At 56.0% G+C, this 27,248-nt stretch overlaps 1 protein-coding gene across 3 annotated transcripts; it reads right to left on the reverse strand.

The window, feature by feature from the left end:
* Positions 1-852: 852 nt before the first annotated feature.
* On the reverse strand, positions 853-27,248 carry Tpcn2 (two pore segment channel 2). Of its 3 annotated transcripts, XM_021634156.2 has the most exons (25): positions 27,113-27,248; positions 23,232-23,296; positions 22,502-22,578; positions 22,040-22,217; positions 20,845-20,961; positions 18,653-18,759; positions 17,909-17,984; positions 15,869-15,968; positions 15,012-15,077; positions 14,023-14,087; positions 13,193-13,293; positions 12,658-12,739; positions 12,437-12,523; positions 8,258-8,377; positions 8,042-8,101; positions 7,355-7,483; positions 6,813-6,862; positions 5,246-5,345; positions 4,582-4,653; positions 3,907-3,980; positions 3,485-3,566; positions 3,266-3,348; positions 2,671-2,752; positions 2,233-2,327; positions 853-1,498 (listed from the first exon to the last, which is right to left on the reverse strand). In XM_021634156.2, exons 1-25 carry the CDS (start codon positions 27,171-27,173, stop codon positions 1,420-1,422), a joined length of 2,208 nt encoding a protein of 735 aa, XP_021489831.1. In that variant the 5' UTR covers positions 27,174-27,248; the 3' UTR covers positions 853-1,419. The 3 variants fall into 3 exon arrangements, with proteins under 3 accessions (XP_021489831.1, XP_060239332.1, XP_021489845.1); XM_060383349.1 differs by lacking the exon at positions 15,012-15,077; XM_021634170.2 differs by lacking the exons at positions 23,232-23,296; positions 27,113-27,248 and having other exon boundaries at positions 22,040-22,294.

The raw sequence follows: 27,248 nt of genomic DNA on the forward strand, positions 1-27,248 counted from the left end.
CAACAAGCACCAGACTCACTCTGAGGTGAGTCCTGTGAGCTGACCTGGAAAGCCAAGGAGCAGCTAGCTTCTGGGGAGTCCCTGAGGCCGCTGGGCATTGACAGCGGCAGCAGAGCCCATCTCGCCAGTAGGTGGCGCTCAAGGCCTAGCAGTTGGGGCAGGGGAACAGTGACAAGGCTACCACACATAACTCCCCTGGTCCGGCCATAGTGCCAGGGACCAGCCAAGCTCAGGACAATTGGGTGTGGCCTCCAATCCCCAACCCGGCCTCCAGGAAGGTAGCTTTGCAGAGGGGCAGGTCCCAAACAGTTTTTGGGACTCCCAAAAGCCCCACACTGAGGATGTCAGGGAAATAACAAGGGTTCCCAAGCCACTCCTTGGGTGCTCCAGCACCAGCATCCTTAGCACTGTGCTTTTCTGAAGCTCCTTCAATTACACTCTCCCTCAGATTCCTCTCCCAGACCGTGGGGAAGCCCGGGGGCCCACACGAGCATAGTTATACTCAAGTCCCCATTCCCTGTCAATGCCCACGGGCACATGTTACTTGGAGCCAGCCTACAGACTGAAAAGACCTCAAGAAATTTCACCACCAACCCCTGGCGTTGGCATCTGAAATGAGGAACAAAGGTCAGTCTAGTGCCCTGCGTCCATCGCTTCTCCTACTTCCCAGCTCCCTGTACCACAAACCTTGAAGACACACAAAATAGGGCCACCTCTGGCTTACAAGCCCTTGTGCGTGTCACTGAAGGACGCATCCCACCACAGGCAAGAGGTCACATCTCACAACTTGGTGCTCCTGTGCGGTCCACAACCTGAACAACACTACCCAAGAGCCCTGCGGTAGACAGGAGGTCAGAGCAAGGACATCTCATTCTTTATATAAACAGGAAGTGATTGGCATTGTGACCCCCCCCCCGCAGGCACACCCCATCACATTCACGGACACCAAAACAAAGAGGTGACATTCTCCACAGGTGACACCAACCCCAAAGTCCTGAAAACCTGCTGGCTATCCCCCACGGGTCCTATACAGGTTGGACTCACAAAGGCCACTGTGGGGCACTGATAAGCTGTGGGTAACAAGGGGAGCTGAGGCCTTCTTGCCTCCCAGCTGTGAGGTCCCTTGGAAATCAATCACTCCCTCCTTAGCAAGTCTTACCAAAGCCGCTCGGAAGAGCAAACGGAGGGATGCTTCCCTGCTGTGGCGACCGTGGGTCTGCCAAGGCCACAGCGACTGCACAGTGGCTCCTGCTGAGCCCCCACCGAGGCCGAGTCCCTATCGCAGCCTCCGTCTGTCCCTGAGCGCTCTGTCCCAGGCACCATCTTCACTTGCTTGGTATCTACCAGCTGCTGCCTGCACAGTATGGGCCCAGGCCAGCATCTCTGTCCTGCCACCCCGGCTGGGAGGTCACTCTGATGTCACCTGCACAGCTTCAAGTGCGGGTGCTCGTTCAGCTTCTTCATCAGTTCCTCCTCCTTGGGCTCTTCTAGGATATCCCTGCAAGGTAGGGACAGTCACACAGAAGCTTCAGAGAGAGGCGGGCCTGGGCCTCTCAAGAGACCACAAGCAAAGCCAGCAGGCAAGGTCTGCAAGTGCCCAGATTGAGGGGTCCCAACCAGCGGGTACTTTCAAAAAAATCCGTGGCAGGACATGGGGACAAAGACATGCAGGTCCTGCCTCAGGAAGAGACAGATGTTAGAAACCTGTGTCCGCTCATGATCACACTGGAGAGGGCTACAGAGGGATTCAATGTAGAGAGTGCGTGTAGCACACACCCAGCCATGATTCTAGCCCTGTACCCAAAAGAATTCAATGAAAAAGCCCAGAAGCCCAGAGAGCCCATCTCACACTAACTGGCATGGCTACAGCCGGCTGGCCACATCGCACAGCCAACACTGGTGAAAGGAAATGGCCGTGGGATGATAGCCAGTCTTACGTATAAGCGGAGGACAATCTCCATGATGTCACAAGACGAGAAGGAAGGTGTGGCTCGCTCAAGCCACCTGGCTGTGCCCCATGGCATCAGCCAGAAGCTACAAGACACTGGAGGGTAGAGGGTCCCTTCCAGGTGCTAGATCCCAAACACAGTACATGTCCCGGGCAGAAGTGCCCCCTGTTGTACTGTGAGCATCTCTTGCCAGCTCAGCAGCAGCCCACGTGACTGGGTGGAGGAGGATCCCTGCCGGAAGGCCCCCCTCTCCCTTCCGCCACTGTCAGCTCCAGGCCCGCACCTGAACATGAGCTCCACCGACATGTGGTAGGTGATCTGGCGGGTCCCGATAAGGAGCTTCTCACCACCTTGGGGGTCCCATCTGTGGAGAAAGTTCTGAAGCAGGAGGGAGGAAGGGTGTGAGCACCCATGCGATACCAGCTTGGGAACTCGACCCCCACTGCCCAGTTCGCTGTCACAGTACAGACACTGTGGGGAGCAGCTCACCCGGACATTCACACCCTTGAAGTAGCAGGATGTCCAGCTTCATCCTTAAGCCAGCCTCAGGTCCTGAGAAACCCCCAGACCCCTAGGGGGTTCTTGGCCAGCAGGGCAAGCAGCTCGGAGGTCCCCCCAGCCAGGCTCCCTTCAGCCTGTAGCCCTGGCTAGCAGGGATCACCCACCAAAACTCTAGACAACTCAGTAGGCAGCCTCAGGCCTGGACAGGGGTATCCGGTACCTCCAGAAGCAGAGCCAGAAACAGGTTGACCCAGATGACACAGCACACCAACCACCACAGCACAAAGTACACTGTTGACCACCTGTGACAGACAAGGAGGCCAGGATGCACTGAGCGGGATCAGTCCAGAAGGACAAACAGCTACAACACACATCTACTGGGCCTCATTAGAGCCTGCTACTAACTCCACAACATATAGTATAGTAACGTCCCATGACACCAGGACTTAGAAACGGCCAGAGCCACCAGAGGAAGGCTAGCATGAGGTGCAAGTGGGATTTAAACCTAGGCTCCTCTGCTGAGCTGGTCAAAGCTCTCCAAGCTATGAGCTAAATGAGCTACCTGACTGTTTCCCTAGAAATCCTTAGAAGCTCCAGGCAATCATATACCCCATATATTTCTACCACACTGTGACCACCAGGGCACAGAAGCCCAGAGTCCTGGCTATCTCCCAGTGTAGTACAGATGAAGGCTGAAGCCCGCCAGGACACAGCTTGGCCAGCCTTCCAAGGTCAGGGACTGGTTCCCTTCTCAGTCCAGGCCCTGGGTCTCTGGTGCACCGCCCAGCTATGCTAGCACTAGCACAGAGACTTACGGGCCCGAGTAGCGCCAATAGGCATCCAGTAACACCTGCCAGTTGTTCAGCACCATCACGTTCCACAGCGTGATCACAGCAGCCTGTGGGGCAGCAGAGGTAGGATCCAGGAGGGCCAAGGACAAGGCAGAGAGGTGACCCAGGGAACAGGGACAGGGACAAGGCGGGGGAGGAGTCCCAGGGTGAGCTGGACCTGAGGCCAAGGCAGAGAGGACTTACAGCAAAGTCGTCAAAGTTGTTGGGCCAGTAGCCTAGCTGCTCGAAGCTCCCGCACGGAGCTGAGCTGTTATCAGCAGCCAGGCTGGAAACACAATAGCCCTTGGTCAGCAGTACAGGGCCTGCACGGCGGAGCATTTCCCCACTCCTCAGCCCAGCAGGGACTCAGGCCCCAGGGAAAGGGGCAAAGGAAGATGCCACCCCCAGCCACACAGGGAGTGTATATGATATGACCCAAGAGGCTCCCTCCCATCCAGAACCCCGAACTTCAGGTTCTGAAGAGGACAGACACACTGCCCCCAATCCCATGCCAGCGATGCCACAGGAAAGACCCTGGGGGAGGGGGGAGCTGTGCTCAGGAGACCCGAGGCGAGACACCTACAAGAAATGTTTAAGGGTAATGCCCTCAACAGACAGCCCCTCACCTGCTGTTTCCAGGAGGCACAATGATGCCTCGGAACAGGTCGATCCCAATTATGGCAAACACATAGTATGCCACCTAGGGAGGAGTGGAGGAGGATGAGCCGCTGTCAGTGCAGCCACAGGGCCAGGCTGAAGCCAGAGGAGGCAAGGCAGTGGCCACAGGGATGCCTATGCCCTAAAAATAGAATCGAGGAGGCCAGAAGCACAGAGCTAGCTCTCCAGGGGATCTGGGTGCTACCCAGGTTCTACAGCTGTAGGCCTGCTACCACAGATGACCAGGCCCTCTGACCCCGGCAGAGGCCCAAACACGTCTCAGCTGCTGTCTGCCATACACAGCTACAAGCCCCGAAGTGTGTCTACAAAAGAGCATCCCCCAAATCTCAATCTTGGGCCCATAGGGACTCATGGGGCCTCTGGAAAGGCCATCTGTGATTCCCTCGCTGTTTTTCACTGTGGTACATGACCCAGGGGTCATAAGGAACCAGACAGTAACAACACGAACCCTGTCACAGAATGGTGGCAGTAGCCACAGGTCCTTTCAGGAAGGGAGGGGCCAATGAAGTTGAGCATCCTGACACTGCTCTGGACCGCCTCAGCAGAGAGCCAGGCCAACCACACCCCGCTTGGGCTCCACAGAACCAGCCCACCCAGGCCACCACCAGAGCCCCAGGCCTTACCACCAGGATCCCACCAAACGCCTTCAAGTTCTGGATCAGGCCCAGGATGGTGCTGGCTACCAAGGCCATTGGCTATGGGTAGGAAGAGGGTTCAGACTGGCTCTTCCTGCCCCACCCTCCACACACACACACACACACACACACACACACACACACCCCACACCCTCACCCTGACCAGTAGTATAGGAGGGACCAGCAAGCTACTCCAGAGCCATCCACACATATCTAGACACACTTGGACACCCACCTCAAGGCCATGTCCACATCCACACCCCCACAGCCACCTACACACCACAAACATCTGTACACATCTGTACCCGCCAAGTATAGAAGCCCTTCACACCCTCACAAGTTCACATACACTCACACCTGCACACACACACATAGCCCCGAACGCGCCCAGCCTCCTTCGGGAGCTGAACCACACGTCCCTCTGACAGAGCCTGGCATCCACACCCTGTGCCTACCCTCTGCCTTGCCCGACCCACTGAGACCTGATTTGCACCTCTGTGACCTGGAGGCTAAAAGAAATGGATGTCTGGGTTCTTGATCCAGTGACCCTACCTCAGCAGCTGAAGAATGCCAAGAGGGCTGAGGAGGGGATGTTCCCAAGGCACCCGGTGATTAGCGTCCCTGCCCCAGACCTTGGGGGAGGGGCACACACCTTCACATTCAGGACGACGCGCAGGAAGCGAAGTACGGTCAGTATATTCACCAGCCGCGTCATGTCCCACAGGGACAGTGGGCCACGCCGCTCGGGCTTCCTAGGAAGACACAGGAGCCATGTTAGGAGGTACAGGGGAGTGGAGGGGCTAGGAGATGAGGCAGCAGGGTGAACGAGCAGCAACAGTCACTGTATGGACAGCAGGCAAGAAAGCTCCCGGCGGGTGGGAGGCTGAGCCCGACCCACACCCTGCTCACACCTAGTGCCCAAGCAGCCATAACCACAGCTGCACCCACACTTCTCAGCACAGCCAAAGCCACAGCCACACCTCCCACAGCTATAGCCATGCCATGGCTCCCAGAACAGCCCCACAGCATGAAGGCAGAGAGGGTATTTACCTCCCAGGTCCCAGACCTGCCAAGCTCAGTTCCTGAAGAACTGATGGGAAGCTTGTCCTAACCCCAGTCTATTCCCAAACTTTGACCCTGTCCCATCTGGCAACTTTTGACACCATCTCCTGACCTCATCCCCTATCCCATGATCCAGTCCTGTCCCCTCACTGTGTGGCTGTCACTCCACTCCAGCATCCCCGTGGCTTCTCTGTACCCTCATTCCTGACTAAATAGAAGCCATTCTCACCCCGAACATCACTCCCACAATTCCCAAGATGATGGGGCCAAGTCTGAGAGAGGCTTGACTCCCATCAGATCGCTGCTCTCTCATGGCTCTTGTCTAGCACAGGGGCAGGCTGTCCCTGCCCATCCTAAGCCACCCCAGCAGGCACCTCAGAGGCAATCCTGCAGGCCAGTGTTGGACCCCCAGCCCTCTGAAGCCTCTCCCAAATGTGTCACTGTCGAAGACAAGGCAGCTCAGGGCTCTGAAGCAGATATAAGCAGCCCTGGGCCTGGGCTAGGCAAGTCTTGGGCCTCAGGAGTCTCTCACAGCAACCTCCTGAGTCACCCTGGCACAGGCAGCCACACCAACAAAGGCCCTGGCAGAAGCCTAGTATCCACTGGCTACGCTAAAGGTCCTGGGTCTCACCATACGGTAAGAATGGGAGTTGGCGGGCTCCATATCTGCCCTAACACCTCAAGAAGCCAGAGCCCCAAGGACACCATTTTACAAAAAGGAAACAGACACCCAGGCAGAAGGGTCGCATCAAGGCCACACGCTGGCAAGCTCCAGCAAGGGCATCTTCCCACACTCCGGCAAAGGGGCCCAGTCTAATCTGTGACCCCAGGTCCCCCAGACCTGAGTCGGGCCTCATATCCTACAGTGTCGACGATGGGGGCGAGGGGACACAGCCACGTGTTAGAACTCTTTACAGGGAACCCCCACCACTGCCCACCAAGCCACTGCCAAGGAGACTGCCTGAAGGAGAAATGGCATCCATTTCCACGTGTCCCCCTACGCGGGGCAGAGTCGGCCCACAGTCCAACAGCCCTACTGGTGGAGTGGGCCACGCCAGTGGCCAGGGACCCCGTGTGGTACTGGAAATCTGTCACCTGGGGGCAGTGAGACAGGTCACTGCTCAGGCGGTGTCGCCAGGTTCTCTGCAATCACATACCATCCTGAGTGCGGCAACGGGTACACGGCCAGAGTGGAAATCTCCAAAACCTGAACCACAGAGAGAGGGGGCATTGTCCAGAGGTGCCAGCCCCGGCGGCACATCCGGCAGCAGAATCCCAAGACTTAAGCCCACCACTTGGGTATGCAGTGGACTCGCAGCTCAGGCCTGGCCTCATGCACCCAGTTGTTGGGGCTTACTCCAAGCAAGTGGGAATTCCCAGGGGTACCCTGGGTGGCCGAGAGCCCGGGTCTCGTTGTGAACCAGTGACACTGGAGGGCTGTGCCAGGGGCTGCATTAGCTCTGGGTCCTGCTGGACCTCCCTCAGGATGAAAAGTGGCAGTCTGGCCCCTGCAGCACTCATATACAGTGGGGACCAAGTTCCTGCATCCCGTCATGCACTTCAACCCAGGTCCCGTGAGACAGGGTAGTTCACTGTCTGATCTCTCTATACTAGACTATAAGCCCAATGGACCCGGGTAGAGCTGCCAGCCAGGCTCACAGAGCCCCAGGAGAGGTGCCCCAGCCTGTGTGGACGTTACCAGCATGACGATGGTGAGGAAGCCATCAAACGCGTTGCTACGGTTAGACAGGTAGCCCCGCAGGCCCAGTGCGAACACCTTGAGCAGCATCTCCACCAGGTAGTACAAGACAAAGATGTAGTCAAGAATCTGAAGGGACAGAAGAGCCCAGAGCGGTTTCACTTGATCCATCCCCAGGGCTGGTCCCAGGACACCAAGGCCTCTGGCCAGGGTACCCCGCATTGCCCCACCATCACTATCACCACCAGTCTCCTCTGCTGCCCTTCCATGACCCCACGTCCTGTGCTCAGGGCATCACTGGCATGTCTGCTTCTTGTTCTGGAACGCACATCTGCACCTGACCTAGGCCCCACCCCCAGCCGACAGGCAAGGAAAGGTGGTGGCCCCTTCCCAGGGGCCCCTGAGCTTTTGCAGAAGTTTATCCCCAACAGGTCAGAGGGCTTGGGGTGGGAGCTCATCGAGGAAGATGGCGTCTCCCAGGTAGGAAACACAAGTAAGTCTTCAAAAGGGTCATGTGAACACACGTGCACACAAGCACGCGCGGGCACACACACACACGTGCACACACACACACACACACACACACAGAGTGAAAGATCACTGCTCCGGACCCAGCCACCCTGCTACCCTCACCACTCAGCTCAGGTAGAGCTGACAGCTTCCCAGACCAGCACCCCCTAAGCTCACCCCCAGGACAAAGTCATCACGTTCCCCAGGCAGCAGGTCCGAATCCAGCACCAGGAACGCCTGTAAGCCAGAGTGGAGGACAGCTTACCATGGCGGCCAGCCACAGTTCGGGGGTTGGTGCTAAAAGGGAAGGCTGGCTTCAACTAAGCTGGAAGGAGGGAGCAGGGGGGGCAGGAGGACCCTCCCACAGTACCACAGGGTGAGCCCCCCACTCACACAAATAGACAAGAGGTTTCCCAGAGTGACGAGGTTCCCCAGGTAGTCGAAGTAGCGGTGGCTGAAGAGGAACTGGGCCCCCCGCAGAAACACGGACCGGTACTGAGGTTTCGGCGGGTGCTGCAGAGGGAACCCAGACTCTCAGTGAGGCAGGTGACCTGCCTCTCGTTCTGGAATGACGCGTTCCTGATTCACCTCCTGCCCTGCCCTATCTAGCCTCAGAAGTAATCCCAACCACAGAAACAATTATACACCACTAACCGCCATGGCCTTCATAGCATACAGCTAGCGTGATCTAAATGTCTACTGACCTGTATGTAAACCCTCCCCATCAGTCATTTGAAATGTATGTTGAGGGGCTGGGAAGATGGCTTGGCGGTGAAGAGGACAGGTGGCTTTTCCAGAGGACCCAGATTCAAATTCCCAGTACACACGCACAGTGGCTCACAACTACCTATAACTCCAGTCCCAGGCGATACCAGACCTTACGTCCTCTGCAGGCACCAGGTACATGCGTGGTACACAGGAGAAACACCCATGCATACAAAATAAAACCTTGGTCTGGAGAGATGGCTCATCAGGTAAGTGTGCTTACTGCTCTTCCAGAGCATCCATGTTCAATCCCCAGCACCCACACAGCACCCCACAGGTCCAATAACACCAGTTCCAAGGAACCTGACACCCTCTCTGCCCTCTGCGGGTACTGTACAAATATGGCGCAGAGATGGGCATGCAAGCTAAACACTTACACACATAAAAAACAATTAAGAGGCTGGAGAGATGGCTCGGCGATTACTGCTTACACTGAGTCCTCTCAGAGAGGACAGGATCTGACAGGATGGGTCACAACCCTTGGTAACTGGAGCTCAGAGAGATCTGATGTCACAGACGCACACACATACACTAATTAAAAATAAATCTGAAAAAAAATTTAATTAAAAAAAAAAAAGCAAATCTTTAAGACATTCCTAGAGCTGGCCAACACAGTAATACACCCAGGTATGCTGTGACCAGCCAGAGTGGACAGCGGTGGGGGACCTCACAAGACCCTGCATTTCCTGAGCTCCGCGCCTTCCTTTGACACCTCTCCCCCTTGTGCTAGGGCAGCGTGGGTTGGTGGCCCCTGCTGCCACCAGGGGTGGGAATACCACCAGTTACCAGTGGGTTCCGACAATGAAACCGAACCAGTGACTTCTCCAGTGACTGGCAAAGGCCACACTTGAGGTGACACCTCCATGGTCAAGGCCACCAGAGGGGTGCAGGGGAGAGAGTTCATCGCCAAGAGAGGTTTAAATGGAATCCCAAATTTTGCAAACTCCACCCATATCAGGTACAAGAAGATGCCTGTGGCTGCAGGGGACGACTTCCACATGGAAAACGTCAGAAGACCACACTGAACAGAGTGACTCCTCTGGAGAGGCAGTCACTGCTTCTCTGAATCACCGCCAACACCAGGCCACTGTGAATACGGCTCCTGTCTGTCAGCATCCAGCCACGTGGTCCTCCTGGAACCCTAGAGCTGCAGCCTGACCTGCTGATGTGAGCTCATGTGCAGGGGCTGTCTGCCAAGGACCCCGAGGGCTCTGCATGCCCTGGCCTCTGCTGCAGATAATGTGGCCCCTATAGCACCCAGTACAGTTGCTCTTGCTTGCCAATGGCCTACAGACCAGCCCTGGCTCAGGCAGACCTGAGGTCTGGGCCACCTTCTCCACAGAGAGCCAAGTCCAGCTGGGGAAAGAAGGTTCCTTTCTGTCACCCTTGCTGGGGCACTGCCCCTCAGACCCAGAGCTCTTGCTTCTCTACAAGTCTTTCCCCACACCTGACACTTCCTTGCAGGGAGGGGGCCCTTGTTTACGCTTCCTCTTCGGTTTCTGCCTGACCGGAAGTGCACTAACACCTTGGCTCAGGTGTTCAGCATCTCCATCGTGTCCAAACTTAGCTGAACAGAACCACACACTCCTGTGCAACAGAGTTCAACCAGTCAGGCATGTGACAGAGGCTGCCTCCGGGGAGGGCAGCGAGGGGGTTTTCCATTCTTCTTTCACATCTATAATGAAAGACTTTTGGGAAACTGTCTGGTACTGCTTCTGTACCCACCAGCATGCACTCAGCCCCCTGCCGACAGGCAGGCAGATCATGTTCCTGTCTACACCAGGGCAGCTCTCTGAAGGGGTGGATCCAAAACCGCAGCCTGCCCGGAGGTTAGCAACCTCCAAGGAGCTGAACCTCAGGAACCAAGCGAAGTCCCCACTGCACTTCGTTTTGGAGGGAAGAGTGGCGTAACACCGGGGCAAGGATCTGCAGCCCTTCCAGATTCGAACACGTCTCAAAAACCAATCTTAGGCTTCAGATCTTGGACCACCAGAAAGCGCAGGCCACAGAGCCCATAAGCAGCTGAGAAAACCAAGCATGGTCATACATGCCTTTAACCTCAGCGCCCACAAGCAGTCAGTGAGTCTCTGGGAGTTTGAGGGCAGCCGAGGCTACAAAGTGAGTTCAAGGACAGCAACGGCTACCTAGGGAGACCCTGTCTCAAAGAATACAAGGAGCTGGGAAAGGGGGCCAGAGAAGGGATATGGCTCAAGTGCTAGGCTGCCCCCAGTCCGAGCCTGCTCTACTGGGCCTCGGTTGATAGACACAGTCCATGTGTCCTTCCTCTGCAGCACCGTGGCAGGAAGCACCTCCTCGTGACTAGCATCTGGGAGAAAGCACAAGTCAAGTTTGGCAGCCACTATGCTCCCCAGAGGTTCGCAAGCACCGACCCAGGGAGAACCTGGGCAGCCCAGCAACAAGAATGGGCAAGATCAAGGAACAGAACCCTGATGGAGACTGCTCTCTTGCCCAGGTCTGACTATACCTGGAAAAGGACTGAGCGACACCAAACCTAGCCCATGTGGTTTCTAAGAGCAGCTTCCTGAGGCGGCAGCCCTCCAACCCAGGCTGGGAGCCACCATCTGGAACTTGGCCTCCTAGGCTCTGGTCCTTCGAAGCATATTGCTGCAGCCTGCATCTGACAGCATCTGCTGCCCCCCAAGTCAGGGGGACCCTCTGACACCTCAGTGGTCACCTGGTCCAAGTAGAGGTCCCCCTGCTGGCACATCACTATCATCAGACTCCTGTGGAGCAGCGACACCCCCAAGGAGAACAGTGACAAATGCATTTCTCCAGAAGGCCTGGGAAGGCCTGAGAAAAACCTGACTTTAAGACAACCACCAGTGATGGGGAACTGAGGCCACAGAAGCTGAGAAGCCTCCTGGAACAGCTAAGAGGATGGGCAGAACATTCTCCACAGAATTCCCACAGTCCAGCCCAACCCCACCCTTTCAGAATGCGGTGCATTTGCAGGCAGTGATTTTCCAGAGGTGACTGTGGAAGTGGGGTGCTGGCATGGGTCTTACCCACATGGCTATGTCCTTGTAAGAAGAAGACACACACAGAGAGGATGGCCACATGCAGGCACAGAAAAGCCACCATTGGCCAGCCACAGAGAGAGGCCTTGGGGAGGGGCTGGGCCTGTGATGTCTCCATCTCAGGCCTCCAGCTTCCAGGACATTAAATGTCAGCTGCTGTGGCTACAGGGTGTCCTAAGACAGGCTGAGTGACCAAATTACACAGCAGTGGAACTTTCAAGGCTTAAAGCAGCAGATCACATCCACTCCCACCTCAGCCTGTCCCAGCTCAGGAGCTCATTTGGTCCCCTCAGCGCTGGCTGGCAGGAACAGCAGTCCCCTATGCCTGCCTGGGATACTTGAGCTCTGCCTGTATCTCACTCTAGAAACCCACACTGGAACCTGCAGGCATTCTTGTCCTCTGGCTGGGGCTTTAGCGGAAGCCACGACCCCCATGGGACTGTCCACAAGTATCAAGAACGAGAGGCAAAGGCTTTGGAGAAAGCCAGCCTTAGAGCTCCCAGGGGAATGGTCAGAGGAGTTGGAGACAGAGAAACACTGTGAATATTTCTCTGTGTCAGGCTCAACTATTTCCCCAAATAGTAAATGTCTCCAGCCAACAAATTCACCCCGAATTGCCATGAGCCAAAGGATCCCTGCTCCCAACCCTAGGGACTAGAGATACAGGGCAGGCAAGTCCTGGCAGTGGTCATTAGAAATGTGGGGAAATCAAACTCCACTAGCCCTGGAGACCCCAGGCTGAGGAGGTGGCAAGGCCAGACCTCTTTACCTCTTTGATCACACCTTTGTCAACCTCATCGAAGAGTTTTTGGAACTCATCAGCCAGCATCGGGCGGCCTTCACACGAGTGCACCTTCTGCAGAAGGAAGGCTAGGTCGGCCACTGGGCGTCGGGGGAGGGATGCCTGAGCCCCTCCCAGCCATGGGTGCTTAGCGCTGGGCTGACCTCCCACCCGACAAGAACTGGGGCAGACCCAGAAAGAGCAGCGACCTGCATGATGGCCTGTTTGTGGATTCTGCGCAGCTGGGTTTTCTCAAGCACTCGCAGGAAGTCCTCGGGATTTACCCCAACTCTGTGGCAAAGAAACCCCACCCCAGTGAGCATGACCAACGCCAGGCCCTCCAGCCTGAGCTTGGCTATGAATCCACCCTGCTGCATGGAAAAGGAGCCTCTGTGAGCCCCATTTAAGATCTCCTGTGACACCTTCACAGAGGGACAGAGGACTCTGCTGCCACTGGGCAGTCAAACCCAGAACCTTCTCAGTGGCACAACAGAGCTGTCTGCCCTCCTTTCTTTGCCCATCTGGCAGTGTGGGTGTCTGCATTCAATACAAGTGCGCTAATAGGCAAGAGTAAACAAGATAACAGAAGCACTAAGGGCTTGGCGGTTTACACAGCTCCAAATGGAATGTCCAGACCGGCGCCAGCCAGCGGAGACTGCTCAGGAAACCCCTAATGAGCACCCAGCTCCTCTTCCCAGAAGGAAAAGACCATACTGTCCCAGGAGAGGACCACCCAACACTCACGCCTCAGGGGTGGCTCCAGCCGGCCCTGCCGTGGAGGCCAGGACTTCATAGGCCGCTCGGACCCCCAGCCGCCGCCGGAACAGTGAGGTCTGTAGAGATTTCTGTAAAGAGGACAGCTCTGAAGAACCAGCTCCAGGAGTTCCCACACACAACTCGATCCCTGCCCACCCTGCTCTGGGGAGAGGACTACGGGAGAGCCGGGGGAGCTTCCAAGAGAGGCTGTAAAGCAGCCCCTCACTCCTTAGGCATCAGAGGACAGTCACGCCATGACAGGGGACCATCCTCAAAGGAGGGATTCCAGTCAAGGCAAGGCAGCGATGGTACCAACTGTGACACGATATGAAGCCTCCTAATGCCTCGACCCTTTAATGCAGTTCCTCGTGTTGTGGTGACCCCCAACCATAAAATTATTTCATTGCTGTCTCATAACTAATTGTGCTACTGCTATGAATATTAACGTAAATGTCTGATGTGCAAAATATCCGTTGGTCAACCCTGTAAAAGGGTCCCGACCCACAGGTTGAGAACCACTGCTCCAAGGTGGGCAATTCTTCTCTGTGCATTTAGGGGGCAGATCAGACACTCCAGGAGTTGCAGTTTCTGGGTAGTTTTCTCCTGGGTGGAGGGCAAAGAAGGAAACCCTGGGTAGCAATGGCAACACCTGTGCTACTGAAATGACCCGTAGCAGAGACATTGTACCTGAGCTGGTCCATAGCAGGTAGCAACCCGGTTCCCCATCCCACCAGAATCAGTTGACCCAGGGCCCACTTTGCCTGGCCTCTGAGGTCAGCTCTGGCCCAGCCCAGACACAGGGACACAGGCTGGCTCACCATCAGGTAGCCACGGAACTGATTGTAGATGATGGCCGTCAGCAGGTTCATCAGAAACAAGCTTCCTGTGAAAGGAGAAAATAAAAAAAAAAAAAAAAAAAACTGACTAGAGGACAGTGGGACAGAGCCCGCAGCAGCCAGTGACCAAAGCCATCCCCAGGCTCAAAGGTCTCAGGCCACCTGGGCACAGTGGCCAGGAGCGCAGGATGACCAACACAGTCAAGCTCACAAGCTCACAGAGTTCCCTTCTGCCTCACAGCAGCGGACACACATAGCCCACAGACTCCAGCATCCTTGTCCACCAATGGAGCGAGGCCAAGCATGCCTAGCCACGGATAGGAGGACAGACAGGGACACCGAGGGACACATACCAGCAGGGGGAGGGCGGAAGGGCATGCTAGGATGAAGGTGGGGTGGGGAGCACATTGAGGCAAAGTTACAGAGGGTGTACACACAGGTACAGGATGGGGAACTGAGGTGGAGCTATTGGGGCGAGGTAGGCTGAGATGGAGAAGGGGTCTGAGGTGTTCTGAGGTGCTGTGCTGAGGAGAAGGTACAGGGCAGTGAGCTAAGGTGAAGCCACACAGGCAGCATGATGAGGTGAAATGATAGGGTAGGGAGCAGAGACAAAGCCATAGGTGGACAAGCTGCGATGAAGGAGCAGGCTGAGGTGAGGCTATGGGGGATGGACTGAGGTGACACTATGGGGCACAGGCTGAGGCGAAATTACAGGGAGGGGACACACTGAAAGGCCAGGTTAAGGTCAAAGTCTGGGGGATGAACTGAGGTAATGCTGTAAGGTGAAAGCAGGCTAAGATCCAGGTAAGGGGAGTGTTGCAGGGAAAGTTGCAGGGTGAGGACAGATTGAGGCAAAGTTGCAGAAGCAAGCCGAGGAGAGTTAGAAAGCTTAGAGCCACTCGTGAGCACGGGGATCCTGTCATGCACGGGTGAGCGCGTGCCCAGAGCCACACAGACCCACCTGCACTTACCTATCAAGGTGAAGATTATGAAGAAGAGAGCATAGGCCCGGTTCTGGCTATATGCAGGGATCATCACTGGGACAGAGGAAGAATCCAGACTAAACACGCGGCAGCACCTGGCCCCTTTTCCATCCTGACCTCTCATCACCTGCCTTCACAGGGCAGCAGAGGACTCTGTTCAAACCCCAGGCTCAAACACTCACGGCCTGAACTAGAGGCTCAGCCCTTCACTGATGGGACCTCCCTGTGACCACAGGCCAAGCCACCCTGCTCTCCCTACAGTGACTGGCTTGGGGTCAGGCTGCACAGCACTTCTGGGATGAAACTCCCAGGCTGCCCTCAGGGAAGGTCTCCAAGGTTGTGAGAGGACCAGAGACTCAGAAAACTGGCACTAGCCACAGTGGCCAGACCACAGCAGAGCTCAGGACTGCGGCCTTCCCATCCTGGTGTGGCCCACACTGGAGTAGCTGGAGGACCTGGCAGCACCCAACCGTGGCCAGCTAAGACCAGGGAGCTCTCACTCACTCTCGATGCTCCTGAATGGCACGCAACTCAGGGCAGGCCTGGGTGGTGAGAGGGAGAGTGGCTAGGCCCCAAAGAGGCCACCACAGAAACCACTGACCAGTACCACATCACCACAGACCACCATGCACTTTCAGTTTCTCTAGGGAATGAAGTGACAAATAAAGGGAAAGGACCAAGCATGCAAAGGGGTGAAATGAAATGGGGGGGGGGGCTCCAAGTACTGTATCCCCGTGCTAACGAAAGGGCTTACACTCTCAGGCCAAACTCCGCACCTCAGCATCCCAACCTGCCCTCCCAGCCCAGGTTCACAGCCCCTCCCAGCCCCCACACTCCACACGCACCGTCAGGGTTGTTGGAGGTAGTCAGCAGCACTAGGAGTGAGGTCAGTGCCTCTGGAAGGTTCTGGAAGTAGGCCAGCCTCTCCTTGTTCGGTGCTTCATCCTGAGAGCAGATGAGGCGGCCATCTGGACCTCTGTCCCCCAGCTGAGGTCTCAGACCCACAGCCAGGACCATCCATACACAGGGTAAGGGGTCAGCATCTGACCTGTATTTACCCATCACTGCCCATCAGGCTCTGCACTCCCCACCAGACAGCTCAGAACTCAGGGCCTGCAGGCAAGCAACCAGGCTCCAACCACAGCAGCCTATCAAGAAGCCCAGTGAAAGCCCTGAGCCAGCCCAGCTGAGCACAGCAGCCTGGCAGTATAGCAGCCGCATGAAGGACCAGCCAGCCTCCCCGAAGCCTAACTGTCAGGCGCCCTGTGCACAGTGAGGAAGAGCCAGGGGTCAGGATGGGCAAAGACAGGAAAGTGCAGCCTCAAAGAGGCGGCCACAGGGTACTGGGTACGTCTAGTGAGTGATTTGGTATGAGACCCCTCCCTCAGAGAGGCCTCACTGCTCCAGAAGCAGAGGCCCTTGGTCACTCATGGCACTCAGAGGCCTTACCCACACAACTGTGCCTTACCATAGCAGCCAGCGGGGGTAACCGTGCCTGGGCTTCCTCAAGATCACAGGAGGAAGTCACCCTCAATTACACAACCCTCATCCTGCTCATACTGGTTCCCCACGATAGGGCAGAAATCCAGTCTGTAGGAGGAACCTTCCAGTAGCACAGGACATCGGGAGAGGCTGAGGTGTGACCACAGCGAGCCTATACACTGCCTACCCCGGGCTCTGAGAAAGAGCAGTGACCATAGTCACAGGGCAGCCACACCGAAATCTCAAGGCTGGGGCAGGCAGTCCAGCCCCTGTCCCTGCCCACCATGGACATACATACAGAGACCCAAGCACTCACTAGACAGTCCTGAGACACATCATGGAGACACCTATAAACACTGATGTGGAGACACACTGCACAAAGACACAGGATAGAGACACAGACATGGAAACACATCCAGATATGAACGAACACAGAGACACACCCAGACGCAGATAAATACACAGACATGTATACTCACACACAGACACAGAGACCCTCTCACAGACACACAACCCATGGAACACAGTCAGGCATACACACACGTGTCACAAACTCAGACACACACACACCCAAGTGACTGGGCATAGAGGACACGGATGTCACAAAGTGACAGTGTTGGGAGACCTGTTGGACACAGGCGAGGCGGGGAACACCCACGGTCACACCCTGCACATCCTAAGACACACACAGACAAGAGTTACATGGAGAGTCGTGCAGCCGCGACAGACACAGGCATGCAGAGACACTCACATGCAGGCACACGCAGGACCACCCCAGCCTCACGGTTGGAAGGCACCGTCTTGTCTTCCCCCACCCTTGAAGCCTAGCCCCACCATGTCACCTCAGTCTGATGGAAACCAGTGTGACCACACCAGCCATTAACAGATGCAGAGATGTAGGATGGCCCAGGCTGGAGGACAGTGGCCTGGCCTGGACAGAACCCTTGCTCGATGTAAGGAGAGACACACAGCACCTAAAGCTAGACAAGCAAGGCAGATGTCCCCGCAGATGGACCTGTGGACACCTCCCCATGGCAACAAGATCTGTGGTCAAAGCCTCAGCTGCAGCTGGGCAGGGCAGGGGCCCGGAGTCAGAGGCCAGAACTCAGCCGAGGATTGCCGGGGCCTGGAACAAGCACCAGGAAGGGCAGCCCTGGCAGATAAACTGGAGAGGAACCTTCAAGTCACCCTCAGTGAAGAGCCTGTGGTACAGGGACTTGGAGTAGCTAGCACAGAGGACAGAGGTAGACAAAGCCTCGGGCAGTAGGAACACTAGCCATGCAGAAGACAGGCCCTGGGCTCTAGAGGGGTCATGACCCACTTCCTGGTATGTCACCCAGTCTACTTCAGAGCAGGCAGGACTAGGGCCTGTGAGCCCCGACTACAGCCAAGGCTGTACTTACCCTCTCGCCGATGGTAAACAGCAGCATCCCGATTATGGTGAAGAGACACAGGTGGCTGGCCAGCATCAGCCCGACTCTGGGAGACAGGACGGTGCCTCAGCATGGCGCAGCACAGGCCACACACCCAAAGAGGCAGAACACCACTCTGCTCAGGCGTGAGCACAGCGTCCCCTCCTCTCCGGAGTATTCTCAGCTCTGGGATAGGGTCCTGAAGCCAGCCCACCCTGCTGGCTCCTCTATCTGTGGTGGGACACAACTGCACAGGTGCCAGGGACACAGAGGACAGACAGAGATCGCTTCCAACTTTTTGGGCCAGTTAGGCAGGGAGCACCCAGGTGGCCTACCAGGAAAGGGACTGGAGAGAGAGGGAAGGCATGGCTGACATTTTTACTGGCAGGACCCGAGAGACCTGGGAGGGATCCGGGGAGCTGAAGGACCCAAGAGCTACAGCGTTTCCAGGTCAGCAGAGCTCCACACAGTGTGACAGGAAGCTGAACTAAACTGAACCGAACTGAAGATGCAGATGCAAACCAGGGGGAGACAGGAAATGAGGCATGTGCTGAACTCAGCGATCAGGGGTTGTAGGTGCAAGTCTGTAGTGTCTGAACAGGTCTGACCGGGACCCCAAACACTGCTCACTGCCCCTGCAGAATCCAGAGGGCTGCCCCAACCATACCCACATAGGGGCAGGCCTATACCCTGGTTCCTCTGACCGAGCTTGCAGCTCCCAGCCCCAGAGCTCACCTGGCCATTTCTGGCAGTGACGACCGTAGGCACTTCAGGGTCTTCTTCATCATGGTGGAATTCTGGAGCAGGAAGAAGGGGCGGAGTGCCCGGCGCACCCGCAGGGGCTGGAAGAAACCATCCACTGAACCAGGCCTGTCCACACCTTCCTTCCAGGGATCCCAGAGCCCCGAGGAGGAAGTAGTTTCTGAGAACCACTGCAGACGCCCTAGGCCTGCCAGTCACAGAGCCGACAGCTCTCAACCTTCCTAGTATCTTGGCCTGGTGCCTCCCCACCCCCTACTCGATGCCCTGGGTTCCCCTCCATTGCAGCACCCATCACACTGGAATTATCTTTCCAGCACCTGGCACAAGGGCCCACCAGCACCATGAATGCCAGGCTCCCAAGGGACCCTTCTGAGGCTTGCTGGCCTTCCTAGGCTGTGTTCACACAGAAAGACCCCAGAACCTGGAACAGATGAGAGGGCAACAAGAACCACAGCAACTAGAAAACTACTCAGGGCTCTGGCCCAACCCCAGATGCCCTGCCTGGCTCTCATGACTGAGGGATCAGTGCCCTTGGCTCCCCAGACCACCACACACCACCCACAGTGGCAGCCTAGGACTCCAGGGTTCTCCAGCCCTCCTGACAGTCTTAACCGTCCAGGAATGTGGACAACCGCCTCCAGTTGTACAGGGACACAACAGCTACCTATGGTCCTGCTGGTGGCTTGGGCCTAGCCATGCCACAGACTAAGGATGAGAAAAGGTGACCATGTGACTATCTCCTAGGCTGGCCATGTACCACACTGAGAACCACAGCACAGATCCCACAGAGATGGAGGAAGGTCATAACCACCAGGGCCTGGCAGACCTTACCAACCCAGCCATCATGAGGACTTCATTGGGTAGAAACCAAAGCATGCCAGGTGCCTGGTCCTCCCAACCAAGCCACCCAGCACCTGGGGAGTGCTTCAAGAGGGCCTTGCTAGATGAGGAGGTTCTGAGTGACACAGCCACCTAACCAGAGATGGACCTCATGTGACATAACAGCCTTAGGTGGAAAGGTCCCTCAGAGAGGTGGCAGGCCGTCCTGCCAACTGGACTTGATTCCTAAGAGTGGAGAGTCTCATGCAAAGAGCTGGAGGACTGGGAACAATGGGTTTGGAGGATATACATGGACAAGTCCCTCCAAACAGGCAGAGTGCTTGGGGCTCAGGCCCCATAAGTGTTTAACCAGCATTTCACCTCAGCAGGTCCTGCAAATGCCCTGAATCCCTGACCTCAGCTACACATGACATGACCACAAGGACAGGGGCAATGACACACTACCCAGAAGCAGAGCCCCTGGTGACAGACGGCACTGTGTCCTTCCCCATGTGGGATCCTGATCTGCCCCTGGACAGACAGCTGTCAGTCATGCTCTGCCCTCCTGTCCACGGCATCTCTCCAAGCACCACCATCCTAGGGCTTGGAAATGACCTCAGCGTGACACCTGCTACTGCAAGTCAGAGGCACCCTCCTGCAATGAAGCGAGCTTCTCTCCATCCCATCCCTGGCTGTCCTTAACCAGGCAGGACCCACCCAAAGGCCAGAGGACAAGCCAGCTCTGCAGCCCCTCCCCTGGAGTCCCAGGTGTCATTACCCATCATCCCTCCAGGCTCCACCAAATCCTCAGTACCACTGTTAGTCCCTCTTCAATTCCCACCAATGCACCCGCCTTCCCAGCACACCCTAACAGACCCATGAAGGCCAAACCAACCTGTTCCCTGCCTTGCTGCTCATCACCACCTCCCAGGGTTCCAGGTGCTTCTGAGGAAGCACGGCACTGTGGTCAGAGCTGACACAGCAGACGAGGTGAGGCTTGCTCCGTGCTGAGCTCACACAGCCCCAGGTGTGAAACTCTGGGCACACTGATGCCCTGGGACATTTCTCTTATAAGGGACCTAGCCAGGAGCATCCACTGAAAGTGAAGGACCAGGAGTCACAGAGACGTGGACTCTGTTTCCGTGTCCTCTCAACAACACAACACGACAGGGGAAACCTTAGCCTTCGAGCAACAATCCCTTTCCTGCTGTGGCTGCAGGATCCCCACAAAGCCCTCCAAGACACAGACAGCACTGGGCAAACGGACACATGGTCACAGGGCTCAGCTGCCCCTGCATGTCACCCCCACAGTGATGCCCGGGTCTCAGAGCTCACGCACCACGTACCTCCTCACAAGCACGGCTCAGCGAAACAGTCCAGTCCACCGCGGACACAACCAGCACCACAAAGTAGGCCAACAGCCACAGGTTCTGCTGCAACTGGGCCTGCCCCACCAGGTAGCCCTGCAAGAGATGGGAGGGGTGAGTGGGAGCCAGGCAGAGGGGATCAGTCCCCACGCAAGGATGTGGATGACAGAATAGGGTGTTCCAGCAGTCCAGTCCCCATGCACTACTGGTGGGGAGCAGGGGTCGGGAAGCACGCATTCCTGCCGAGGCCTTTAGCGACTCCATCTGAAACCTCTCTGGTCCGGTTCCTCACTAGTGACAAGGGTCTGTCTGTCTATGCCACCAATGCATGCTGAGCAGAAGAGCATTCCAAAAGACAGGAGGACAAACAGGACATACACTGGGTGAGCTTGGCAGCTGGTCCCGCCCATCCTGCCCTCTGTTTTTTGTTTTTTGTATTTTTTTGTTGTTGTTTTGGTTTTTGTTTTTTTATTTTTTTGGTTTTTGAAGACAGGATTTCTCTGTGAATTCTTAGCTGTCCTTTGTAGACCAGGCTGGCCTCCAACTCACATAGATCCACCTGCCTCAGCCTCCCTGAGTGCTGGGATTAAAGGTGTGCACCACTGCGTCAGCTTCCATCCTGCCCTCTTGACATCCCACCATCTTGCCTATCTCTAGAGGTCACAGCCTATGGATAAAACCCTTTGATCTCCTTCACCTTGGGAATATACAGATGCACCAGCCATTCAGACCAGTGAGTACCAAGTTCTTACCAGTTAAAACCCAGAGCTACCCATCGCATCACAGGCAAAGACAAGAGAAATGAGAAACCACGAAGCCCACAGATACCACACACAGAGACAGACTGATGCTTTTGACTGACATCTGCCCTGCATCCCCAAGTGAGTGTGAGGGCTGAGGAGTACGACTGAATGCTAGAATGTCTGTAAATGGAAAGAAATGACTCCTCCAAGTTGTCCTCTGGCCTCCTTCTATGAGCGAGCACACATGCTCGTGTGCATTCATGTACACACACACACACACACACACACACACACAAATAGACAGCACACACACACACACATCAGACTTTTGTCCAAAGTGGCAAAGCTCACCAGAAACGGTGCAGTGAGAGCTCAGGGCGTCTGGACCACACCAGGAGCTCTGTAGCAGGACCTGCGTATAGCCCACTCACCTTCACAGAGAGGTCGGCCAGGAAGACCAGCATGCAGAGCGCCTCGACTGTCTCGGTCAGGCCACAGGGTGGCTGCCAGGGCTGGGAGCGGTAGCGCACGTCTGCGGTTCTGGTGAATGAAGACGGGACCTCCACGAAAGCCAAGGCCAGGATCAAGAAAATGGTGAAGTCCAGCACTCTGGGAAGGAGACAGTCAGTGGGCGAGTGGATGCTGCCTGTTGGGCCAAGAAGCCAGCTGGCGGGGTGCACTGGGGTCTAGAGGGGATGGAAGGCAGAAGCTAGCATCTCCTGGCTGTGGTACCAGCAGTAGCTTTCTGGCCACAGCTGGCTCCTCCCTGGAGGAAGGACCAAAGGTCATCTATGTGCCCAGGAGGACAGGGACCACACTTAGCCCAAGACAGTATAGGAATGGCTCAACCCCACCAAGCATGCCTGCACAGGTGGGTGCCAGTGCAGTCTTACCGTTGGCACACCTCCGAGTAATACCAGCGGTAAAGCCACAACGAGCCAGCATCCATGCGGTGGTAGATGGAGCGGTACTGGAAACAAAGGGAGTGTGAGCGTGAGACAGAAGCCACTCAGGGAGGAGCGGTTTCTCCACTGCTGTACACACAGGGGCTGGAGTGGGGCTCCCTCAGCGCCCCACACATGTGGGTGTGGGAGGGGTCCCCTTAATGCCACATGTGTCTGTGTCCTGACTGTACCACCCACGACTCAATGAGGAGTTCCCATCTCCCCAGAGGCAGGCCCTATCCAGGCTGCTATAGGCAGCCCGTCTGTGTTAGCAAAGAGACGAAGCAGTTCCTCCCTGGGCCTCAGGTTTATAACCAGCACAAATTGCAGACCTTGCCCAGTGGAGAGAGCTCCCTCAGTACAGGCTAAGGCCATGCCTTCTGCATATCTGCTCAGCTCTCTTCTCTTCCATGTAAGGTCAACTCCACTATGTACCCACCCTAGAGATGTCTCTAGGACTTGGACCTAGCACCCAGTGGCCATGACAGGCTTCAGTACATGCTAAACCAATGACACCATGATTCCAACACTAAAGAGATGGCCTCCATCAGAGAACAAGGGGTAGGCTGGTTCCCAGTACCCACCACTGGGTCTATCCTAAACAAAGGCACCCGCCCCAGGCCAGAAAGGAACAAAGGGACAGGGCAGACTCCCAGTCAGCAGGACAGCCACCACATACCATTATGGCATCTTCAATGAAGACCACAGCCTGGTTTATGCAGAGCTCCTGACTGGCATCAGGACCTGCGGGTGGAGGGAACACAGCAGGTGAGCAAACAGAACAGGACGGCCTCCCCTCTACAGGATGAGCACACAGGAGAAGAAAGCCAGCTCATGCTGTCTGCAGCCAGAGGCCCGCCTCTCCGAAGTGGGTGCCTGTCCAGGCCCGAGTCCCAACCAGGTAAGAGGCATACAGCATGAGTTGAGGGCACCAGGCCCAGAGCAGAGGCAGCTCTACCCCATCGCCACCGCTGCCCAGGCCACAGCACACACAAGCACACAGAGGCAGCAGCGACCTGCAGGACCTGAGCATCATACTCAGGTCTCAGAGCCTGCCCCATCTCCTGAAATGGCAAGGGCGGGTAGAGTCACCCTTATCAAGTGGATGCCCTGAGGCAAATGTGGTGTGGGAGCTCAGGAGCTCAAGAAAAAGGGCTGCCATCACCACCCTGCTGGCCCATGCCACCTTCACCTTCTGTTCATCCGGCGTCCTCCACCGTGAGATGGGGTAACCACTATCCAATGAACACTTCACACCAACGTAGGGAGCTACAGCTACAACCGAAGGCACCGCTCACACTCTTCAGCCAATGCTAACAACTGAGCTCTCACACCCCTCCCCTTCCTCCCCTGCTTCCCCCCCCCATCCTCAGGACCAGGCCATACCCAAACATAAACCCAAGCAGAGGAACTAGGGGACCCACAGCCCCAATAGTTTACATCATGCTTGGAAACAAGGTTAAAAAAACTCAGCTTCTCAGAGGCTGGAAAGATGGCTCAAAGGTTAAAACCACTGGCTGCTCTTCCAGAGGTCCTGAGTTCAATTTCCAGCTACCACATGGTGGCTCATAACCATCTATAGTGAGATCTGGCGCCCTCTTCTGGCATGCAGGTGTACATGCAGACAGAACGTTATATACATGATAAATAAATCTTTAAAAAAAAAAAAAAACTCAGCTTATCTGGTTTTTATAAAATCTGTCCTCATGGGGCCCACAGGAACCGTGTCCTGCTAAGAACAGAGCTGCCGTAGCAAGAAGCCCTGAGGCCAGTGCACAACCACGGACCAAGCCCCAAGAGCTGCTTACACAGTATACCCTGTCTCTGAAGAGCCACCTGGAACTCATGCCTAGGGTCACAGACCAGAGGCAGTACCCCCCAGAGGATGACTGGAGATGTACCTCACTCCTGGCTCTGCCCTGGTCATGCTACAACACCTTATGAACCACGACCTCAGTTTCCCCACATAGGTGTTCATAAGGCTTATCCCAAAGACACCTTAAATGTTCCTCAGAGAGGCTCTGAGGGTTGTGAAGCATGGCACGACCAAAACCCAACTGACCCAATGAGAAAGGTAGCTGAGGGCAGGCCCGGAAGCCTGTTTATGCCCTAGAAAGGGCAGACTGGGCCTGGAGCCATGAACCACAAAAAGCTGCTCAGGACTGTCAATAAGGGCTCGTGTCTACCCAGACAAGACATCATAGGTGTGGGTCATCACCCTGGGGCTTTGACACACCCAGGGTCCCTTTTCATCTAGCTTCCTGGCTGCTGGTGTATAAGAGTCTGGGTCCTGCTACCTGAGCTCACCCAGGCATCAGGTGCCCTCCCACTCATACCAGCATCCTTCACACCCTGCAGTAGCCAGAGAGAGCTTGTCACAACCTCTAGGAAGCATGTCATGGATTTCTAGGGGTCCCCGATGCTCAGGGTCCAAACTCCACCCCATCCTGTCACTTGGGAACTCGCTCTGCCCACCCATTCCCTCTCCTGCTACGTCACCACCCTACCCCAGCCATGACACACATTCTGAACTTGACCCTGACAAGGCCTGGCTCTCCAGAGCCTCTAAGCCCTCACCTAAGTTCGTCTACCAGAAAACCTTCCTCCAACATGAGGGTCCAGAGACTCCCCCAGGGCTACTCACCCTGCTCTGAGCTCATCACTCTAGGTGATCACCTGTCCATACCTATAAACCTAACCCATCACGGCCAGGGGACTTCTGCTGAGCACACAGGGTCAGCGTGAGGCTAGGGAGGAACAGTAACAGGGGCCCAGACACTGTGTCCCCCACGACACCCACAGACAGGTCTCCCTACCCTCTGCCCCCTGACAGCCAGGTGGAGGCTTGCTCTGCCTCACTGCAGTCTCTACACAATCATTCTAGATCCCTGCCCTGACCCTGGGCAACCCCCTCACCGGAACAAGACAGAAACCACTCTCTGCATCCTTGGGGGAAGGGGGGGTCAGGTGGGTGTGGTTTAGCAGGACACACTTGCAGGGACCCCTGGGATCCTTGGGGAGGGCTGCAACAACAGCTGCCCTCTCTGAGAGTCTGAGCACTGGGCAGCCAAACCCAGAGCCTGAAGTGGGAGTGGGAGGATGCTGGTGTGCAGACGGCCTCATCCGGGAGAGGCAAACACAGAGAGTGTTGTCTGGGCTCCCAACAGCCCTAGCCAAAGCCAGTGTTTGGACAAAGAGCCCCCAGAGTCTCTCATGTGACACTGCCCAGCCTTGAGTTTTGCCTCAACAGAAAAGACTAAACCTGTCCCTTGTCCACCCTGCAGGGCCAGGACTTATATAGACATCATGGCCCTGCTATCCCAGACATCTCTCAGGACCCACACACCAGCCTCCACAGACTCTCTCTTTGGACCCTTATGTCCACACCCCATATTCCTGTTACCACACCCTCTTACTGAGACTTGAGCTAAGCAACCTGCCAAAGTCCCACACCCAGCAACTGGCAGCCCCCAGAAAGGTCCCCAGATGCCCCAACCAAAAGCAGCTGTCCCCTGAACCATATGCCCTGGCCCTGTCAGGGGGCCTCAACGCTCAGGAGAGAGGGAGGAAGGATGGGAATGTGGTCACCTCAGCCTCTTACTCCCTCATCTCCTACTAGGGACCTCTGTGGCCTCATTATTCAAGGGAAAAGCAGGTGCTATGGGGAGTCAGGGACCACTGTGCCAACCCAGCCTGCTCCCAAATAGGAGAGGGAAGAAAGGGGAAGTTTGAATGGCCAGGCAGGCACACACAGGGCAATACTGGCAGTGACCACACCACAAGGCAGGGCTGTGACCTTTGGTAGGTCAGAGGTGAGGAGTACTCTCTCTCTCTCTCTCTCTCTCTGCCTCAGTTTCCTTATCTGGAAAATGAGACAAACTCTCCTGTGTGTGCGTGTGTGTGTGTGTGTGTGTGTGTACGCCTCAGTTTCTTCATCTAGAAAATGAGTCAGTCTCTCTGCCTCTGTTTCCTTATCTGGAAAATGAGACACACTCTGTCCCTCCTCTGTGTCTCTGTCTCTGACTGTCTCTCTCTCTGTGCCTGTTTCCTCATCTGGAAAATAAGTCAGTCTCCATCTGCCTCAGCTTCCTCATGTGGAAAATGAGACCAAGATCCTTGTGCCTCTCAGTTAGCACCCTTTAGGAGATGGCTAGAAAGCTGACTCCATGCTCCCTGGGTTCAGCAATGTCCCTGACCAAGGAAGCAAAGAGCAGGAAAGAAAGGATAATGTCCCGAAGCACTTAAGGGAACAAGGAAGCAAGCCACCCTGGCCTCGGGACTCCAGCTTCAGCCCCTAGCAGCCAGAACAGCGCTCCGAAGTCACTCCCAAAGATCTTCAGCCACTTACTGTCTGGGGACCGTGGTGGACCGCTTCTCTCTCTAAGCCTGTTTCCCCGTGAGGAAGAAACTGGAGAGGCGATGCTGCAACCCCAGCCCTTGGGAGGCGGAGGCAAAGGGGATCTGGAGTTCAAAGCCAGCCTGGCTACCTGAGGCCCTATCTCAAAGAGTCAGGCGAAAATAAATAAATAAAAGTAAAAATGAAAGTGCCACCTCACTCACCAGAGTGTGCCTGGCCACCGCCTCGGTCCCGGCCCAGCAGGGACTGCGCTTCGGACGCCATCCCACCTGCAACACCGGCCGGATTCGGACCCAGCAGCTAGAGTCCCGCGTACCAGAGAAGGAGCGACCGACAGCC

The sequence above is a fragment of the Meriones unguiculatus genome, chromosome 1, assembly GCF_030254825.1.
Source record: "Meriones unguiculatus strain TT.TT164.6M chromosome 1, Bangor_MerUng_6.1, whole genome shotgun sequence".
NCBI classification, from domain to species: Eukaryota; Metazoa; Chordata; class Mammalia; order Rodentia; family Muridae; genus Meriones; species Meriones unguiculatus.